The 21,342-nt window shown below is 40.5% G+C and overlaps 1 protein-coding gene across 11 annotated transcripts in view; it reads left to right on the top strand.

The window, feature by feature from the left end:
* Positions 1 to 21,342, top strand: part of ESRRG (estrogen related receptor gamma) — a 392,291-nt gene that overhangs the window by 148,098 nt on the left and 222,851 nt on the right. For 4 of the 11 annotated variants that reach the window (XM_077175921.1, XM_077175918.1, XM_077175919.1 and 1 more), the window contains one exon: positions 17,511 to 17,664. The exons of 5 other annotated variants lie outside the window; for them this stretch is intronic. In XM_077175921.1, coding sequence (XP_077032036.1) covers positions 17,630 to 17,664 — 35 coding nt within the window. In that variant the 5' untranslated portion in view covers positions 17,511 to 17,629. The remainder of the gene's footprint in view (positions 1 to 17,510; positions 17,665 to 21,342) is intronic. 2 more of the 11 variants (XM_077175924.1, XM_077175925.1) reach the window with 1 other exon arrangement.

The raw sequence follows: 21,342 nt of genomic DNA, 5'->3' as shown, positions 1-21,342 counted from the left end.
TTGGCTTTTTAAGGCATTTTAAAAAGGCTTCTTAACTGGGTCTTAAGAGACTGGCACAAGCCCACTGTAAACTACCTCATTGCAGTTGGAAAACAGCCTGACAGCTTCTGATGTCTCCTGTGGCTTTGCTTTTTTTTCTGATCAGAGAAAACTGAAGTAATATAGTCCTCGTCAATAATTGCAGTGCTTAAAAATCTTATAAAGGGATTTCTATTCTTCCCTCCGGAGATAACTTTTCAAAGGTTAAATTAGTTTTACTTGTGTGTACTTCAAATATCTCGGCTCCCAATAAGGATCAAGTTTTGTTTTAAATAAACTGCTCGTTTGTGTGCTGCATTGGATTAGCACCTTGCTGAATACCCTCTCTTTCAGCATGAGATGGACACTACAAAGCATTTGTTTTAAGTCGAGCTGGAGTCTCCCAAAAACCCTCAAAATATTGACTCACTTGGGCTAGTTCAGTTCAGAGAGGGGCCCTGTCTTTTGTTATTCTTAGTGGTGAACACCTGAATTTATCAGCTTTGCTGTGCCATCTCACTACTCAACTTTAAGTAGTGGAGGGAAATGGGAATTAGAGACCCAGCTATCTTTTTGACTTCGGTGTGATTTCAAGAACGTGTCAGCCTAAAATATTCTGTGTATGTGGTTCTCACCCTGCCAAAATGCCAAAGCATGTGTGATAACAGGAAGACCCTAACATATGAGGAGGCTGGTTTATTTGGATTATGAGGAAACAGTTTTGTGGAAGTATGGCTTGTAAAACAATAGTATTTCTGTAACTAGACGTTGTCTTTTTCCTTCACCTACCTGTCCTGTCCTGGATCAAAACCCCAAGTGTTTGACAGGCTACATAGAGTGGTCACTTGTGCTTGCCTTGTGTTGCATTTGTATTTGCCAGGTAGTCTGTGGACATGCAGACAAATGCCTTGTGAAGAACAGATGGAGGTGTCCCCTAAAGAAATTGTTCAGTTAGTCTGAATTAATATGTTTCATACTTTCAGCTGGGGTCACCATGAGCATAAGGTGAAGTGACCGTGTCTAGTTCTGTTAAACATTTCCAGATTTGTGTCCTAAGATAAACTGGCTAGACTAATCAAGGTTCTTCTTTCCATACCGTTGTCTCCATAAGTGCTGCAAATGTCATCCAAGTAGATATCAAAGTCAAAGGGAGGGAAACAGACTCTTAATTTGTTACAGTTCCATATTGTCCTTCCTGATAGTTCTGGGCCTTTCCCAGAGGAAGTGCTCATGGTTCATTAAGGATGTAAGCTTTATTAGGATAGACGTCATCAGGTTCAAGTGTTAGGAAAAGTCGCTGCTTGTTAACAAAGGCCGTGGCCTTGGATAATGCAACTGTTCTCCTTACTGAGGGCTGCAAGCCAGTGTGGGTGATACTGTTCTCCTTGTATTTTTTTTTTATTTTTATAAACATCCCGATCCTGCTTGGAGATCTTGTGTGATGCAATTCTCCTTTTCCAAAGGCTAAAAAGGAGAGCTCAAGTCCTCTATTTTCAGTAAATTCAATCACTCACCAGAGAAAAAATCTACCTGAAATTATTTCAGAAATCTGTGTGTAACTTACAGTCAATTAACCCACAGTCTACCATATTATAACAAATATTATTTCCTTTAAGATTTCTTCTTTGGGTTTCAAATAGTAGAAGTGCAGCAGCACAGCATATGCACTGGCAAGATTTTTTTGCCTTTTCCTTTCTGGCAGGATTGCTATTAAATGAAATTATTATATGGCTCATATAAATATGAGTTTCAGTTTCTTTTTACATTAGAAGTGTGAACTTCTACTTCTGTCTATGCAGGCTCTCTTCTGCATGGGAGATGGAACTGTGGTGTGATATTTCATGATGCTTTTTCCCGTCACCTTTATTTTATGCAACAGCACTTCCTTCTCCAGTAGCTGTTAGGTAAAACTTTTCTTTCTTCTGTTCTGTGTCAGCAGCTGAGAAGAAACTTGAATGAATTGATAATGATGCAGCATTGCATTAATTGCAATTCTCACTCCTCCTTTAGCCCATTGGCCTCTCATGCTTTCTTGTTCAAAGCAACATTCCAGTAGCTCTAATATGGCATTGAGGATAATATTTAAATATAGGCATCTTAGATATTTACTCTTCTGTTTACACCTGTGGCAGATACTGCAGTGGTCCAACATATCTGCAATTTGTGGAAAAACCCCCTGCTGTCCCAATGATTTCTTTATTTAGCCTAACTCACAGTTTACATAATAATTCACTCCAAGGTATGATTCACCTCAAGTCATTTTCTCCTCATCTCCTCCTCACCTTCATTTTTAGGCATGGACTGTTTGAAATCTGTTCCTGAATATACCCAAAGGTTGCAAGCACTTGAAAGCTAAGTGTGGATTCTGATCAAAATTTTACAAATGGTTTCCATTTTATTAAGGAGTCAGATTGAAGACCATTAATAAAATGGAAACTCTGCAGCTTAATCTAACCTTGATATATTTTCAGCCTAATGCATCTGCTTATAGCCCTGTCACTGCTGGATCTGAGCACTGAGAGCATTGTTGAATACATTTTCATACCTTTGCATTTTTTCCCCCCTTCCCAAGATAGGCCAATTCTCCACTGTTCAGGCATCTTTCTTTCTCCCCCTGACTCTGGCTGTGATTAGAAGCCTTTATTTGATACTCTGCTGCTAAGTGTATAGTTTGTTTAGTGGAAGAGGAGTGCTGCAGAAGGGACATTGAGCTTGTGGCAGATGTTGGAGGTGTGCAAGACCAGGTGCCACACTCCTTAGCTACCTGCACAGAAACTTGTGCTACTGAGCAACTCCACAGGGCAGCCCCTGTCCGAACAGCCAGCAGTGGTGGGGTGACCAAGCAGGATTCTGCAGACCTGACATTCATTTCAGAGAATTCATGTTGCCCACCACCTTTTGCTTCTGCTGAAGCTTCTGCTTTACCATGATATTGATGTGGGACCTTGTGTGTGCTGGTGGCTTTGCTTCCTCCCACCCAAAAATTCAGCTTTCTCAGTTGATGAACAGAGGTGACCTCAACTTCTTGGGCTTCAGGTCAGCTGCAAATCTGAATGAATGGATTTATCACTGAATTGTGAGTCATCCCTGAGTGATAATTACCACACAACTACAAGATATTGATTCAGTGTTTGGGGGTGATGGCAAACTTGCTTGCACTTGCAATTTTTGAGATGCATCCCTGAAAATGCCCCATTTCCTCTTTTGCTTAGGTACCCTTTCAAAGCCTGGTGCAAAGTCCTTTCAGTGGCACTGAAAGAGGACTCGTCTCTCACCGCATCAGAACACAAATCTCAGATTCCCTCTCCTGAAAGTGGCCTCTAGTTATTACACGAGTAAAATAGAGACACTCTCTGCCAGACGTACACGGAGACTAGGTGTCTGTGCTGACACATCAATACAAAGAACTGTTATCAGAGGAAAATTTCTCCTTCTAAACCAGGGCTTAAACTAATATGAACAGACATATAAAGGCCCCAGTGGGTGACCTTTCTTCACATGAGAATATGTCTGCTCAGGGATTTCTTAGTTCATGTTAATTGATTGCCTGATGGGATTGATTAACTAATTGATTCACTGTGGTTTGTGATTTAACACAAAGATTGGCCTAGGGTAATCTTCAAAAGTTTTCAATATGGAAAAGATATTTGGAAAAATCTGGCAGCGGCAATGAATCTGAGCTCAGCTCTGGTATCCTGTGTTGGGTGAACCCCATCACTGAGGGTGTAATACTTGGCATGAGGGATGCTGTATAGGCTGGGTTTGGAGCAAGGCAAGCAGAGGAGAGGAGCAAATTTACAGCATCTTTGTTAACCTGTTTTCATTTCATATACTCCTGCTTCAAGTGCTTGTTAATAATTACAGTGGGTGAAGTACCCATCCTCTCTCTTATGCTGCTGCAGGCAGAGGGCATACTGACAGGGTGTGTGCTTAAAACCATTGTTCTCTCCTGTTTTTCTGCAAGAGTGGGCTCCTAAGCATTATTCTCGGTGTGCTTCTGCTCCCCCCTCACTACCTTGTGTGGATACTCACAGAGTTTTTACCATGGAGGTGCAGGGAGAAGCAGGAAAATCCCCTCAGGAGAGCAGCCTTGCAGCAGAGAGTACCCCCTGTGCTGTGGTTCACAGGTGCCTCTGCCTCCTGGTGAAAAGTGCCCTTTTCTGTGAGGCACCAGAACCTAAATTCGGGTCTGTTGGATAATTTTAAGAGCACGGTCCCAAGCACCTGGTGGCTGCAGTTGGAATGGTATTCCTCTTGCTTATATAAACTTGTTTCAAAGAAATCGTGCTGTTGACACACAGTGAGGGCGCAACAGACTTTCTGTTCGTGCTCTGGGTATTTCTTGGTGCTTGGGAGACTTGGGAAAAAAATAAATATATATATTTCCTATTAACCTGTTTTGAAAATAGTCTTCCCATATCAAAGTGTGTTTAAAAAGCAGATTGCATTTGATAGCAGTAGCTTAAATGCAGTAAGAAGCAGCCTTTTGATCTGTTGCAAATAAACTCTTCTGCAGATAAATACGTTACAAGTGTATTTTTGTTCATTTGCTATCAAATTCAATAACAACCAGTGGAATTGAGTTCAGCCAAAATGGGTTCATATCAGACTTTGAATACATACTTTTAAATATTAAAAGATAATGATTTGTATGGCATTGTTATATAATGCATTTCTTGTCTTCTCTTGTGTGCATGTGACAAATTCCAGTCGATAAGCCCAGGACTCTGGAGTCAGTTGTCTGGCTAGTTATTAAGATTAAGATAAGTGCTGAGAAGGGAAAGATACAGCACATTGTACTGCCCTGCTGGGACGGGGCCACCTCGGATTCCAAGTGTAAGCAATGCATTAATTCTCCCTGGCTTATTTCAAACCCGAGGTGTACACTGTAAATATTTGGGAAATATGATGGAAAGAGTGAGGAAAGACTTTTCTTTTTTTTATCCATTAAATGTTATTACTAAAAAGTGAACCTTACCTCCCCCTTGGGTCCTAATTATTATGCATCTGTAAAAACCCAAGACCAATTTTTGTTAATTACTTATGAAAAGGAACTTTTTTCTCCTTACCGAAGCCGTAAAAATGCAGACAGACATTTGGACAGCGTTATCACGAGTCACTTCATGCTGGATATGCCACAACAATAACAAAATAATTAATGCTCACACAGCAGAGCTCAATTAGGGTCTGGGGAGGAGACGGGGGTGGGGGGGGCAAGAGGACTGAAAGTTCTGAACTGAAGAATGCTGAAGCTAATGTAAAGTTTCCTTATGGCTTCAGTAAACTTTGAATCGGCTACAGGATGAATGCTGGTGAGATCAGGGCTTTCTGAGCGTGTTGGAGCTGTTTTTGCTGGTGTCTCTGCAGGGGAGCCCTCAGGATATCACTGTGCCTCTGCCAAAGGGGGAGAGGGAGAAAGTTTTCTGTTATTCCAAAATATTAATGAGATAGTAAAAACAAGACAAATTTCCTGAAGTTCTGTTGTTATTTCTCACTAACTTAAACACAAGCTTTTCTACAAATTGGTCGTCAATGCCTTCAAGGCAGTAAAGTTTAACTTGTCTGTAAGATTGCTGGGAGGAGTGACAGAAAGCAGTAATTTAGAAAGTGTATTGAAGCTGTGTGCAGTGTAATGTAGACCACTGGGTAGCAATTAATTTTTGTTAATGAATTTAAAACTAGATGTATGGAAGTGGTTATATGAAATGTATATGCTGCTAAACAGCTAACTAGTCCTTGGGGTCTGCATTGTCATTATCTGTATGTAAATCATTTCAGCCAGCACCATCTAATGAGTCAAAAGCTGCTCTGAAACTGTAGCTGAGATTTGCAAGACACTTTTTGAAAAACCTTACGCCCTGCTTCAACGTGTGGCCCTTACAATGAAACCATGTCTGCCCTCTGATTAAGTGTGTCTTATGTGGAGACAGTTTATAGGTTTTATTGTGTTTCAGGGGGATTATTTCTAAACTCTCAAAATATCCCATGTTAATGGAGATGGGAAATTAAGGAACATTCAAAACCATTTAAGAGAAAGAAGGAGAGCAACTGAAAGGTCTCCAGTGACTCCTCCTAAATCTTATGGTTCTTATGTGGTGAGAAATAGATTTAAAAATAAAATAAAATAGTTAACTGCAAAAAACTATCTGACTAAACCATACAAACTGCTTTTTCTTGAGCATCAGAAACTTCTGTTATTGAATTAGAAGCTGTCTTTTTCCCTCATATGCCTGTTAAATCATTGTGCTTCTTTAGCTCCCCTAAGGTATATGCTACGATTTCCTCTTAACCAGCAATGGAGATAAATAGCTCCTGTATCTTTGCTGTTTACAGTTATCTTAAGCAAAACCAAAATTAAAGCAGAATCACTGCAGCATCACAGTTTCTTTACAGAGTCTTGAGTATAAAACAAAAAGTTGGCATACCTCAGAAAGGATATATAATACATGAGAATTAAATAAGCATGTGTATGTAGATTTACAACTAATCAATAATAAGACCTCAAAAAAGTAATTAAACCAATATCTGAGCCTGATGTGCTGTAACCAGATAAATGAAATGTACAGAGCGGACTGGAATATTTGGAATTCCATGCTCTGTGTCTCACCTCTTTTTTCACAGCATGGGCATTATATCATGGTTGTGTACATTCCAGTTAGCTGCGAGTGAGAAATCACCGCCGAGGTCGCTGAAATGTCAGTGCCACAGTGCTGAGGACAGAAATGAATGGAGTTCCCCGTTAAAACTCTAATTATCAAAACCCAGATGATCCAATAGAAAAATGCGTGTGTCCTATATGCTCTGTACTGTGGTCTAACAGAGACACTGCCTGGCTGAAAAGCCATACAAACAAACCTGTGCCGTAACCTATTTCAGATTTTTAAACACTGACTGAATTTAGTCTCTGGCACACAAATACAGCTTTATGCTGTATATTCTCTCAATACTCTTGAAAGCAGCTACGTGGTTTTTAAGCTCTTTAACTGAACCCTGTATGGTCTGAAATACCCAGGTAGTTAGCATTCCTGCCAGTTTGATATGATGGAGACCTTTACTTGAACTGACCTCAGAAGGAATAGAAGACTAATTGAGGCAGCCTTAGTTCTAGCTCTCTAGAGGTGCAAAACTGCAACTGGTATCTGGTGCATGCATAAGAAGGTTTACATAGTGGAAGAGGGATATAGGAAGGAAAAAACAGCCTTTTCTTTCTCTGTGTCTCAGCAGCCTATTTCCCCTTACCCCTGAAGCTTCAAGAAAAAAAAATTCCCATCTTAATGTCATAGTACGGTAAAATAATAAACAAAAATAAAAGATTTTAAAAAAAAAGTGCAACCAAACAATCCAGAAGGTGAAATTAGGGCAGTATTTGGGTGCTTCAGGTCTGTAATTAAAACTATCTAGATAAAAAAGAGATATTCTGCCTCAGATTTATGCTCTGAGATAAGAAGAAAAAGGCTGAAAGTGAAACACAGCAAAAGAAATCAGTAATTCTGATGTATTCAACTCGCCCATCAGAAGAAATGGCATTAATTCAGGTACCCAATTACTGTAATGTGGTTCAGAGCACCTCAATAGGTGTTTCAATCTCAAGCCAGGACTAACATTTGTAATCCTTTAAATGCACTTAAGAAATTGATGTTACAGCCCCACAATCTGTTAGGGGCCTTGCTTCCTGGCTGATTGCAAAGTATCCCACCATTAATTGGATCATCAGAATGTGATCCGCGTTCTGGTCCCCGGATTATGTAAGACTGACTTTGCTCTGACGCGCTGAACCAGAGGCTTCTTTTGCTGGATATTTTGACCCTTAATGTAGATAAGTGGTATTTTTCATCAATCTTAGCTTGCATTAAAAAAGGGAAATGTCAGTTCAATGTGGGGCGTTTAACTTAATTCAACATCTTTTAATTTAATACCTTGGAAAAGTTAGTCCGTCTCCGACCTGCTGGAGACTCTGCTGATGGAATGGTTTGTGGAGCAGGGCTGGAGGCACGTCATTCCTGCTCCATAACACAGTCAGGTCCCAAAACTGTGTGTGCTTCATCCCTATATGAAAGGGAAAAGTAGAAAAAAACCCAAAACCCAAAAAGCCCCAAACCAGAACAACAACAACACCCTCCCTCAAAATGGTAGCCTGGCCATGCTTTATTAATAATGCGTTTCCTCAGCTCCTTTGGACTGTTCCCTAATGACTGCTCTACATGCCTGAGGGAAAGAGGCAAGAAAAATTTAATTCAGTGTTTACTACCCTGGTTTGTTTTTTTTTTTTTTTTTTGATTATTTTTTAAACTTTTTTATTTTTTGAATCAGAATGCTTTGATTAATTGGCTCAATATTCTTAATGTGCTTTTGTGCTGCAATAAAGGCTGGTCTGAAAATCCTCTACATAGACTAAACCTAAAATCCTGTTGAAAATAATGGGACATTTTTTTCTAATAAAAGGAGGCTTTATGTAAAAAGAAAAATATTAGCAGCATAGGAACAGGACATGTCATAACACTTTTTTTCCTCTTTCTTTTTTTTTCATGTTCTGCATCATAAAAGCCCTCCTAGTGCTTCTTTCCCTGATATTGAGTGCATTTATCCCAGTGGTACAGACAGAAGTTCAAAGGCGACTGCAAGGTTGCCTTTTTTTTTTTTCCCCGAATGAAAATAGTAAGTATTGCAGTTTTCTGAGCATGCCAGCAGGCATCAGACTGATCTGAGTCTTACCATGGCTTTGGGGAAGCCATTATGGTTATGGTGTCTCCTGGGCTTGTGATTGTTAGGAGTGAAAATGTTGAGGTGAAGAGAATAACATCAGGTATCATGACCAGGGCTTGATGTTTCTCATGGAATTAATGTTTAATATTCTTGGGTATGTCAACGATTTCAGTAAAATTCGTATTCAGTATTCAATACCTACATAGTTATATGTACAGATATGTGTGTGTGTTAAAAATCACAGGTGGAATCTGACATTTTTGGTGTCTCAGAGAAAGAGCAACCTCTTTTCCTCTGTGTCACATGAGGCAGAAGCTCATGGGCATGGTTTGCAGCCAAAGCTGTCTGACTCAGGTCTCCATTCTTTTGTTTTCTGTCAAGATCTCAGTCTCATTTTTCCAGCTCTCTCCTGTCCCACTTCTTTTGCAAGGCCTTCAAATTTAGTGCTATACTGTGGGCACATAGTGCTGAGGCGCAGCAGTGATGAGGAGGTGGTTGGGCTTCATGTTTCATTGTCATCTTCTAGTAGGCTGTGGAGACATTTTCTGAGAGGTCTTTAGAACTTTACAGGTTAAGGGGAAAAAAAAAGCTTTTGAGGCAACACATTTGTTTTGTGAGAAATATTTGATCCCAAGGAAAAGCAGATGTAAGAATGTGGCTCATGAATTTCCTCCACTGTCCTGCTGGCTAGGACCAGTTCAAAGTCTGCCATGTAGGGAAAAAAAGGTAAAAATTTTGAGGCAGAGTTTAAATGTGAAATTTGGGACACTCTTGTTAGACATCTCATCCATATGGTTTCCGGAGTTTAGGATGACACCCTGTGAGTTTCCTTAGCATGGCAGAGAACACATCTCTCCATCCACACTACTTAGGTTTTGTAAATTGCCAGAATACCTAGATTAGCCTTCTCACTGGCTTCAGAGACAGTAAATACAGATATGTGAAAAGCCTTTTGGTGGGAGATGCTTTTGTGATTTTAAACACAGACGGGAAGAGAACTGGTCTGGCATTTGGAGTGAGATGAGTTGTAAACATTAATTGTGAATTGGGCAGGAGGAGGCAGTTTCTGGTGCTGCTTTGGGGATTTGGATACCTGTTGCTGTTACTCATACAAGGTATGTGGCTCATACATAAGTGCCTGACCTTGCTTGCTTTTTCCCCTCTCATTTTTTTTTCTCACTCTTTTTTTTCCTGATATGAACTGAATAGGAAGGCAGATAGATCCAGTTCTGGTCAGCCTAGTTGGCGCTGGAGGTGATATGGTGCTACACCAGGACAGGGTCACCTTTAGGTTTAGGCTCCTGGCTGGAGCACAAGAAATACGTGTGTTCCCAGCAGCTCTCTGGCTGGTCCCTTTGAGCTGCAGTGTGTCTTGGTCATGGTGGTCTTCTCTCATTCACTTGGTGCATTGTTCCTGATGCAGGAGGATCTCACCTGGAACAATAGATACCCCTGAACTGTAAATAAGAGCCCTGGATAGAGATTCCTATAAGCAGGTAACCAGCTTTCAAAAACATAATATTCTTCTGTCAAGCATGTTTCATGCTACAGTTTGGATCTGTGTTCTCCTTTAGAACTGCCCCCATGGAAGAAGTATGGGAGTTCCTCCTGCAATATCATTGCTACACTAACATGTGAAGAGAAGTCTGAAGATATATACTTTAATATATTATCCATGAGGGAATTCCACTGTTTAAGCTTAAATATTTTAATGGGCAATATTGAATATTTGGCCATGTTCAGTCTTGGCATACATAGAATCACCTTTCCTGAAGTGAGTGAAGCTCTTTCTACTTCTGCCAGACCTAAGGTTGGAGACTTCCAGTCTCATAACTCAGCTTGTTCAACACCAATACAAAGCTCTTTTATGAGGAGAGAAATATAAAGCAATATACGCAAGTCTGTAATTACTTTGGCCACAGAACAAACATATTGTTTCTTCCTGCTTGGACGGGCCTAACCTTCTGCAGGGAGAGTAGGATCTGTGATACCTCTGGTATTGATAGCATTCCTACAGCAACTGCATTTTCCAGCAAGCTTTGTACTAGCATAAGACACTTCTGGTTTATTCCATTGTGTGGAGGGGAAGGGAAACTGTTTGTAGCTCGTGGCAATGCCTTCCTGGGCAATTGATTTTAAACAGTGTATCTCAGGGTGTTTTCCTGTATGGAGTTGCACTGGAAGTGCATCACTTCCAGTCTAATTGGCATCTTGGGTGACACTTCTTTGCTGCCTTATCCATGGATAGAAAGATGATATACATTTTAGCTTTAAGTACACAACAAGGTTGGAAAGTAAAGTTGAGTTTGCTCTGAAGCAGATATATTGGCTTCCCATGCTTTGAAGACAAATGGAGGCTCATCCATCGCTGCTACACAACTATGCTGGTGCTGTTTCAGGCTGCTTTGGGTTAGGATTTCAGTTTGCCCTTCCTTCCTAATGGGGTCCCTTGGTGGAGTATGCCATCCAAGTGCAGGATGGATGAGATGCCCTAAGGACCTGTATCATGCTTGCCTTTTAAGCAGTTTCTTGCTGAACTGTGAACTGAACTTGTCTTGGAGTGCTGTTTGAGGATATGAATTCAACTTTGAGAAGAAAAAACTAAACAAACACCACATACACTAGCATATGTCAGCCTGAAAGCACACAGTGTTCGGTGACAGTATTCATATGAATCTAAAATTATTTTCTTGTAATGCCTTCAGTATTTCCCCAGAGCTCCTTTCTTTGTTCCAACTCCCTGTGGAAGAGGCTGAGAAAAATGGCTGGTGTGTTCACTCTGGCCACTGTCAGCACCAGGCTCACAGCAGAATTAATTCTGTCCTCCCTAATGACCATCAGATACCTCATTGCCAGGGAAGGGGCCCCTCTGTCTGCAGGATCACAGTAAGGAAGTTTGGTTACGCAGGAAAACACGCTGCAAAGGCTGGAGGGTTCTGCTTGCTTGTGTAGCTGGGTGACAAAGGTTTCTCTCCTGGGTGACAGTTACCTGTCCCCAGGGTGGGCTGTCTAGGAGCAGCTGGCATGCCTGATGCTTGGCGTGTTACTGGTTTTGGTTTTTCTTTGAAAACTTAGCCACATGTTTCCTTCATGTTATGGGGGAAAAGATTTAGAAGAAGGGGGCAGGATGTAACAAACCCATGTCCTGTATCCTTTGTGATTGTTTCCTCCTCCAGGGGTTCTCAGTTCCCTGAATATGTTTGCAAGACCAAGTGGGTTTCTATACATACAGAATGTTTCTTTGCATTGGGATGCATGCTTTTGTGAGGTTGGACTGCTCTTTAAATTCAGAGTCTGCCTTTCACATAGGTCCACCTGCATGCAATGCAAATATCTTTCAAGGCAGTGTTGCTTGATTTCAGCAAATTCAGACCATCTTACACAGTGGCGCAAAATTCATTCCCTGTTTCTATTTCCCAGACTGGCACATGCTCTGAACTTTACCTGTGCAGTTAGTTGGATGCTGTTGGCAAAAATGTAGGAGAAAAGTATCCTAGAAGGGGAGCACTAATCAGCAGATTCTACTGTGTTGTGAGCAATAGCTCACATGTACTAGGGTGTGAAGCTGAGCACATCCCTTTTAAATGGTTGGTTTTGGTTTTAGTGTTGAGCCCAGCTGTTCCTTGAAACACTCTGTACAGTACAGTAATTTAGAGCGTAATGATCTTGTATAAGGAGGCAGATGTGAATCACAGGTGAACTACTTCTGAATGATGGCAAGGGTGTGAGCACTCCCCCTGCCCTTGTCTTTCCCCTCCCAGTCTCCTAGATTTATTTTCTCGTCTCCCAGATTTATTTTCTCATCTCCCACTGCTTTTTTGCAACACAGGTGGACACGTTCCAGTATGAGTCTGATGAGCCTGCTGTGTGCTGGTTGATCTGGTTCTCATGGTTGATTTTGTCTTTTTTCACTTTGTGTACCCTAAGAAACGTATACTGCCTCAAGTAGCTTTGAATATACCAATAATTGTATGTCATAGTGAGAAGCAAAACAGAGAACATGTCTTCACCCAAGATTTGGAAGTGGTAGGAAATGACCTCTTACCCCTCTTTTGCTTTTTAGATCTTTAAGCCCTAAGCCACCCTAAATCTACAGTCCCTATAAAAAGCTGCATTTTAAAAGGCTTTTGGAGGCTTGCTGACCTTGCAACCTACTTTGTAAGGAGTCTGCACCCACAGCTATTAAACAAAATTAATTTCAGCACTTTTAAATTGTTAATCTTGCAAAAGACAACTTGCTTGCTCTCCAGTGATCCCACAGGTCATCATTCTGTGAGCTGCAAGCCATCACCAGGGTTCATGGCTCTCAACATCGTGAGAATGCTTGTGGTCTCCCAATTGCCTTACAAAATTAATTCCTCTGCCCTCCACATTTCCTCCCCAGCAGCTCTTTGAGATCTGGGCTCTTTGTGTGCTGGTTGTGTGTAGCAGCTATTCATGAGTAGCCACGCCACAGATTATTCCCATATTGAAGTTATTCTCTCCTATCTCAGTTGCTTCTCAACTCATGGGAATGAATTTGGGGCAGCAGGACATGAATTCAGGTAGGAAATGACAGGTCTTGTCTTCAGGGTGTTAGCGTTCCTATTGAAAGGGAACTTAAGAGCTCCCTTTCAATAGGAACGCTAGCACCCTGAAGTCTCTTAAGTTACATTTCCCCATATCCATGGGGCAGATGCTTTACCAGGTGTTAATTTATTTTGAATCTTCTTAAGTGTATTTGTTCTTCCTGGCCATGAAACTTGGAAATGTTGCCTTTTTTCCTCCAGGTGGGATGCGTGTGAATGCACTGGGGGTGGGGGAGAAAGTGCACGCTGTATCTGCTATTATCATGCCTGGTTGTCCCTGCTCCTTCCACCTCTTTTGTCTCTGCCACTCAAGCCAATTTCAGCCATCCGCCGACTCTCATTTGGGATAATAGCCTCTCTTTTTACTGTTGTCTTGTCATGTTTGATTCGGCAGCACAAGGGTTTTAAATTAGCCAAAACGTTTGCATGCTGGGCTTACTCCGCTGCCACTACCAGTTGTAGAGCCACTAAACCACTTGATGCTGAAATTGATGATTGCTCGGAAGGAATAAGAAATTGTTGGTGGCTACCGGGAAGATTCATTCACGCCGAGCCCCTTTTAAGAAACCTGGGGGGGAGGGAGAGAGAGAGATTTCCTTCAGTTTCCTGCTGCCTGGCTGGTGGTTGCATTGTGCTTGTGCCAGGTTCCCGCTGAGTGATTACAGCCTTGCTAGGCTGCGTAGTTCCTGTGATTTCAACATAAAAACAGAAGAAGAAAAATATAGAGGGAAGGGAAAGGGGGAGGGATGAAGCTCCAAAGACTTGTAGTTCAATTCAGAAACATAGAATTGTGGTGTTTTAACTCACTGCCCACCTTGTTGTTGTTGTTATTGTCTAATTTATTTCCCCTGGCTGAAAGCTGTTAGAAGTTACTTGTTAGAAGTTTTACTCTGTAGAAAAACTACTGCATTGGCCTGCCTTTGTTGGTGATACTAAACCACAGCTGGGCTGTAAGCAGTTTTTAATATTCTCTGGATTAAAAATGATCCATCAACAATGGGATCAGGGATCACCAAGAAAACTATACAAACCACCTAATAATACCTCCACATGCCTCCCTAATGCCTTTTACTTGTTTACATTCATGTTTAAAGACATGAGGGGACAGAAGTTATAAGGGAAAAGAAGATGCGAGTGATTGAGAAGTCATAAAGAGAAAATAAATGTCAGATTAAATGTGGACAACTAGAGTGGTATGATGGATATAATTTTATTTCAGAACTACATACAATCACATATGCAATGTGAAAGAATCTTTTATTTCTGTTGAGTGGATTTCTGTTTGAAGGAGTATTTTGTTAATTTAGTTTATTTTTCATATTCCACCACTAACTCCAGTGATGACAGGTAGTTAAATGGTCAGAAAGGTCAGTAAGAGATCCATGTATAATGACTCAGGGTTTCCAAGTCCAAAGACAAACACTATCTATCAGAAAATAGTAGCAATTGTTAATTTAAAACAAAACAACCATCCAGACCTTCTATTAGCCATATATGCAAGTTCCCAGACAGTTAGAAACATGGCTTCAGATATATAATTCATTATACAGTGCCACAAGTAAGACCCTAAATAAGCACGTGGGAATATGATTGCACAGCATCCAAGCCAAGAAAGATGTTCTCATTGTATCTAATGTTGCCAACATTATTGTTACTAATATTCTAGCACTTTTTTCCTGATTACTAAGCCACATGTTCTCTTGCAAAATAAAACCTTTTTCTGCCAAAAGGAAGAAAAAAAATCTTGTAGATTTGAAGGTGTTGGCATCCAACTTTATTTCTCTTGCATGTAATAAATCATGAAGAAATCATATAAATGACTCAAGCTCTAAAAATACAAATCTAACTAAGAGGCCAAATCTCTGGGGCCCAGCAGTGGTGTGCTGTTGTGCAAGCCCAGCTCTAAGGGCTTCTGTCCATGCCAATTAGCAGTAGATTGGAAAGCCAGGCGACCATGATGGGTTTAGTCCTGTTATCTAACTGCTGCACTGTTCAGAATTGCTGATTTTCCTGCAAAATCATGACAGATGTATTACAGGAAAATATATTGGCTGAGTAGCTAGTGAGAGAGTTAATGCAAGGGATAATAAGTAGCTAAGGCTACGTCCTCCAGCAGACTTTGATGTGGTTTGATAATATATGGGATGGGTCAATCTGCCCTATTAGCAAATGTAGCCAGTTTATGCTCTACATACAAACTAGAGATTTGATAAAGCACTAAATTAGTTTTCACAAGGTATTAGATGTTAGATACTTAATGGGATCATCATGCTTTTGCTACACTTGGTTAGGATGTGTTCTGTAGCAGAAGCATGCGGCAGCATGACATTTCACCAGGAAAGGAAGCATGTCTTGTGACTGAATCACGAGTCTGGGAATTGGAACGTCCAGGCATTGCTTGGCTTCTGAATTACTGTCTCCCTGACTTGCAGGAAGGTTTCTCTTTTCACATCTGTAGAATGGGACTGCATTCTTCCCTTTCCTCTTTGCCTCTTTGCAAAGCCAGCACTGCTTTTAAAATGTTTTGGTTTTTTTTCGTCCTTGGGAGCAAGTAATCATGAATCTGTGATGCTTCAGTTATATGAGACTAATCCTGTCCCACTCAGTAGGTGCTGGGAAAGTCCCTAGACTCGATATCAGTGAATTTACAGGTTCAAGCAAATCTGGATAAGAAACTTCAGCAGATTGTGAAAGGAGAAGCTGAGGGTTTAGGTGTACTTCTGCATTTCCTCTGTGCCAGTGGTCAACTAGTAATTTAAAATGTAGCTAAGACCAATAGTTTAGTGAAGCCAATAGCATTGTTATAGTCTAAAATCCGTTGGCAAGATAGGTCATGTGGGTACAAATCTGCATACCTGTACCCATTCTAGCAGTGGGAAATGTGGGTGAAGAGGTCAGCCATCCTGGAACAGAACCTTCAGAAAACTGTGCTTTAAAACCCATTAAGTGCTTTGTGTTTCTTACATGGATCTAATTTTTTGCTAACGTTATTTTACCCTCTGTGTACAGACAATGTTCTTAAATACATTTGGAATGCATCATTTTATTTTCTCTAACATCTCACTGCATATGCCAGTAACTGATCCTGGATGACCGCTGCCAGGCTTTGCACTTTGAGCACTAGGGAGACATTCCTGCCTTTTTGTGAAATGCGGCAAGAGTGTCATGTATAAAATGATCCTGTTTGAAAGGATAGAAGCTGTATCCCAATATAGATCACAGTGGAAAATGACTCAAAATTACATGACAGCTTCTCCCCACTTACCTTCCTCCCCTCCCTTTCCCTTTCTCAGCCTGTTTCCCAGTTGGGCTGTGGTAAGAAACACATCGTGTATTGTGACATTTTAGTTTACTGTTACTAATAATGCCTTTGCATCTTTCATTAGTGGGTTATTTATAGGATTGCAAAAGGGCATTGGTACCGCTTGGCCTCTGAGGTGGTACTGCCACTGTCCCAAGGACTGAGATGATTTTAAAGGGGGCTGGGTTGCACCCCGGCCTTGGCAGTGGGCTTACCTAGCTCCAGCAGAAGCCTTGGGTTAAAATCCTATGGTTTAAACCTGCTGAGGCCAGTCTGGACTTTAGATGCTTTTATAAACAAGAAGACTTTGCCTCATAACTCCTGCTAAGCCTGCACCTGATGAGCTGCTCGGAGCTGGAGGGCTGTGTTTTCCCTAATAAATTCCTTTTTTTGAACCCACTTGTTAGTCAAGCATTGTGCACACTAACTACAGCGAGGGCCCTGGGCATAAATTACTCTCACGTGACACTGTCTCCGAGCAGCCCCCCAGTTATGGATTACTTTGTTCTCGACTTGACAGGAACATAATTAGAACTGTTGATGAAATCTACCAAATTGTTCCTCCGTGGCCTCAATGGTCAGGAAATTTGGCTGAGTCGTATTTGTCACCGACGTAAAGGCTCTAAACACTTCATATTAACTATGTTATTAATGTGCCCTCTAATCTGTCCGTGAATTGGTAACACTTGGAGGGAGCTTGTGCTCTAATAGCACCTTGTGATGAATTCATTGTAATGCTGTTCAAAAGTTTCTGGAGGGTGGGGGAAAAAAAAAAAGAAGAAACCTTAATAAAAAGTGCATATTTCTAGGTTGTTTCTTTTTTCTGTATGTGCTTTTTTATGTTATACAGTTTTGTTTTGTTTTGCTTAACTGGATATTCATTTAGGCTTTACATTGACAGACCCTTTTCTGTTCTATAGGATTTGCTGACATTTGGGCTGTTTCATTGCCAGAGGAGGCTTTGTGTGTCCCAAAGGAAGTGAGTGATCTGGCCATAACAAATCCTGCCAAAATATTTTAACACCGTTACGATTTTCTAATGCAATGCGTAGTGAATGTGACTAGAAAAGGATGGTGAGTCCATGAAGGGGGTTCGCTCCCTCTCCTCCCATTTGTCTGGTGGAACGAGCACGCCGCAGCTGCCGGGGGGTGGGAGGCCACAGCCAGCAGTGGGAGGGGTGTTTGCCTCCTGAAGTGCGTCCCTTCAGGTGCACCAAGGGCTCAGGCTTAATCTTTAAACCAACCTTTCAAATTTTGCTCCTGCTCTTGAACTTTGTAGAGTCCCAGGTCATCAGAGACAGCGTTTTAGTGGTGTTAAAAAATGTATTTTGACTGCTGTAAGTGTTCAGTGAGTTTAAAAGGGGAACGTGTTAGACACTTATGGATGAGAGAAGGGTTAGTGGCTGAAGGCCCTATAAGTTGAGACTCTTACCTTCAAAATGAAGGGCTATCTTGTACTTCAGAATTGTTCTGAGGAGCTTTAAGGCGGCTCTTAACTATATAAGCAACTCTACTTAAAATGTTAGAACACAAAATTAAGTTCTCACATGTAGTGTTCAGGGGATGAAGACAATTCAGACAACCTAATGTTTAGCTTAGAGCTGTAGGTATGGGAAAGCTCAAATTTATATTCCCAAGCTATTCTCTAGAGCAGCAGGTAAATTAACTGTTGTTTTTATAATACCTTGGTGATTTGTTTCTATTAAATTTAATACCATCCACTCCCCTCTCTCCCCCCATCCCCCCAAAAACCTCACCCAAATATAACTAAAGTTAGTCTTTGGTGAGCAATTTAAAACCCAAAACCAGTAAGCAATTTGAAATGTGCTGAATATCAGCCATCATCATGTGTCCAACATGCACCCTATTGGATTACTCTGGCAATTGGCTTCTGCAGTAGGGTTAACTCATGTGTCTTTAGTCAATTTTACATTTATATACTTAAAAATAAAGTAGTTGTGTGCACCAGCAAGTTTTACTGAAGGAGTAAAAACTACAGAGAAATAGTTGAGCATGTCCATGTCTTTTGCTCAGGTGGCATAAGTAAAGTCTGGCCTTTTGCTGTTGATGGTGTTTCCCACTTGGACGTTTCTCTGTTTGTTTGTCTTTGAATACCAGATAGGATTACAAGTTGTCACACTCATCTCCTGAGCCCTTGTTCAGGTTTTCAGGGCTCACACAAACATTCTGTTCCCTGTGGCCACCATATATGGCATTTCCCAGGTCCCAGGGGCAATGATGCTGTCACCAGCAGGAGGGAAGTGTTAGCCTGGGAGTTAGGACTTACTTTCAGACTTTATTTTAGGATCTTAATATTCGTAAATGAAATTGGAATCTTAACTCGGCATTTTTCTCATGCAAATCAATCTATTTCTAGTAATGAGCAATTTAAGTATTTTTTTAATATTGTAGTTGCCATCTCGGGAAATCAGGACCAGAATTCAGGATGCTCAAATTAGGTGTTAGTGCATACAGATATTCTGTTGATGAATCTATTATTAGAATGAAATAGTACTTTCCCTGGGTCTGTTTCTTTTCACTGTTTTTGTCTCTTTTTCTCTCTCAGGTCATCTTGCCTAAGTTTATTCTTCCATTCTTTAATTTCACCTCACCATTTGATTAATTTCTACCAAAGCCATGGGCTCTTTAAGGACTTTCTAAATTATTAGATCTTGTTACTTATTTGCAGTGAGTTCAAAACTGAATTGCATCTTCTTTTGTCATAGTCTTGTTTTATTACTGTTCTAAAATGGGACATTATTTGGGGCACACTTCCCCAAAAGAATTCTTTATGCCGTCCTGGCTGTACTTCATCTGTTTTTCTAATATGCATTTGCTACTAAAAATTTTCTATGAGTGAATGAGTATTGTATTATCCTTGAATGTCATTCATTTTCTGGATTTGGGGTTATTTTTTGGGGTTTTTTTTAAGTTTCTGATACAATGATACATTTGTATCTATGTATGTACATCCTGTACATACAAATCTAATTTGTCACTCAGTAGAACCAAATGCATGAGGAGCAGACCTTAATCCTGATTTCACTTGTTTGAGAATAGGAAGTAAAACTACTTCTGTAGAAACCAAGGCACTTACTCAAGGCAGGGAGGTGAGGAATGGGATTCTAATATCAGAATTGGAATATTAATTTGGTAAAACTGTATGCTCTCACAGTGTCAGCTGTGGGGAGCATATGCTAGGACATGCTTGTGTTCAAAATCAGGTTGCATAGTTAATCATTCCAAGAAATAGACTTATCACTTCATAAACTCTAGCAAAGACTGTTTTCTTTTCCAAACATTTAAATTACTGAGCCGTTTTATGCATTAAAACCCAATTATGACTTGCATGGTATTTCAAAGAGTTTTCAAAGCTGTTTCTTTTAGGAACTATGCATAGTCTGAGGTTTTAGCACTGAGTATTTCATATTTTCAGCTGTATCAACTGTAGGGTTTTTTCCTACCAAAACACTGTTTCGAGAATTTTCATAACCAGACTAATCAGCACAAATCCCAAGCACCCAGTTCCAGAACATGCTGCATGTCTCCTAAAACTAGCAAACTAAAATCCCAATGTGGCCATTGAGCTACAGAATATAGCTTAAAAATACTTTATTTCCTTTTTCTAAGATGGTGAAGACCAGGTTAAAATAAAGGGGTTTTTCTGCCACCTCTTTTCTGTCACATTATGAGAGGAAAAAAAATCAAGATATGTTGCAGGATTTTAGGGAATGAGATTTACCTGTTACGGATCAGAAGTACTTATTTTAAACACCACCCTCTTGTTTATAGGGGACAATTTAGTACTTGAGCTAGACATCAGTTTAAAAAAACTCCAAACCATCCAAAACTCCAGAATAATCTTTTGTCTTACTCACTTGGGTGCTGGTTTGTCAGCAGAGAAGTGTATGTGAATCAGATCACACTGATTTGGCCAGGAAATGAGCACTGTGGTTGTGTATAATGCAGTAGCTAGGAAGAGCTGTGCTATAAATATGAAGATAGAAAGAATGCACGTGACAGTGGCACCATGATGAGACCACTTACCAAAGGCACCCTAGTCCTGAGTATAGAAAGCTATCCCCAGACCTTTTGGGAATTAGTAGGATGGTGTTTGGTAAATGTTATATTCCCAAATTAAGGCTTAGGTACCATGGATATCAGGGAAAACAAAGTTTATAAAATGAAGTAATCCTACTTTAAGGGTCAAACAAGAGAGAGAATGGTATTCAAAATCAGGAAGCTGCTTTATAAAGACTATTATGGACCCAGGATCCCTGTATAGGAAGAAGCAAAGCTGTTGGCTTTAACAAAAAGAATTAAAAGGGGACTAGGCTGTTCCTCACCCCACTCATTCTGTATCTTAGAGCGGAGCTGGAGTTGAGATGGGAGCCTGGTGCTTCTCTTCATGAAGAGATTGTATGAATGAAAGGTTGCAAAGATATTAGAATTTACTAAGTCAAGTCATACTTGTCAATGACTTCTCTTGCTAGATATTTAAAGTTCAAGTGCTTGTTTGCTTTAGTTAAGTGCTCTGAAGTGCTTTTAAAAGTGTTGGCCCATTTATATAAACAAATTGAGAAACTCTATTGACAGTCTTCCCAGTCAGAGTATGTTACCCAATATTTGAATATCCTTCCATGAGTCCCAAAAAGATTTGCACTAGCAACTTCTAAAACACGTGAGGCTTTGTTAATGGAGCATTGTGTTATTTTATCATAGACATTGCCAGAAATGCAGTTTCTTGGTTGC

This window comes from Agelaius phoeniceus, chromosome 3, assembly GCF_051311805.1.
Source record: "Agelaius phoeniceus isolate bAgePho1 chromosome 3, bAgePho1.hap1, whole genome shotgun sequence".
Classification (NCBI taxonomy): Eukaryota; Metazoa; Chordata; class Aves; order Passeriformes; family Icteridae; genus Agelaius; species Agelaius phoeniceus.
The sequence above is the reverse complement of the archived record's forward strand: the minus strand, read 5'-3'. Positions and strand labels throughout refer to the sequence as shown.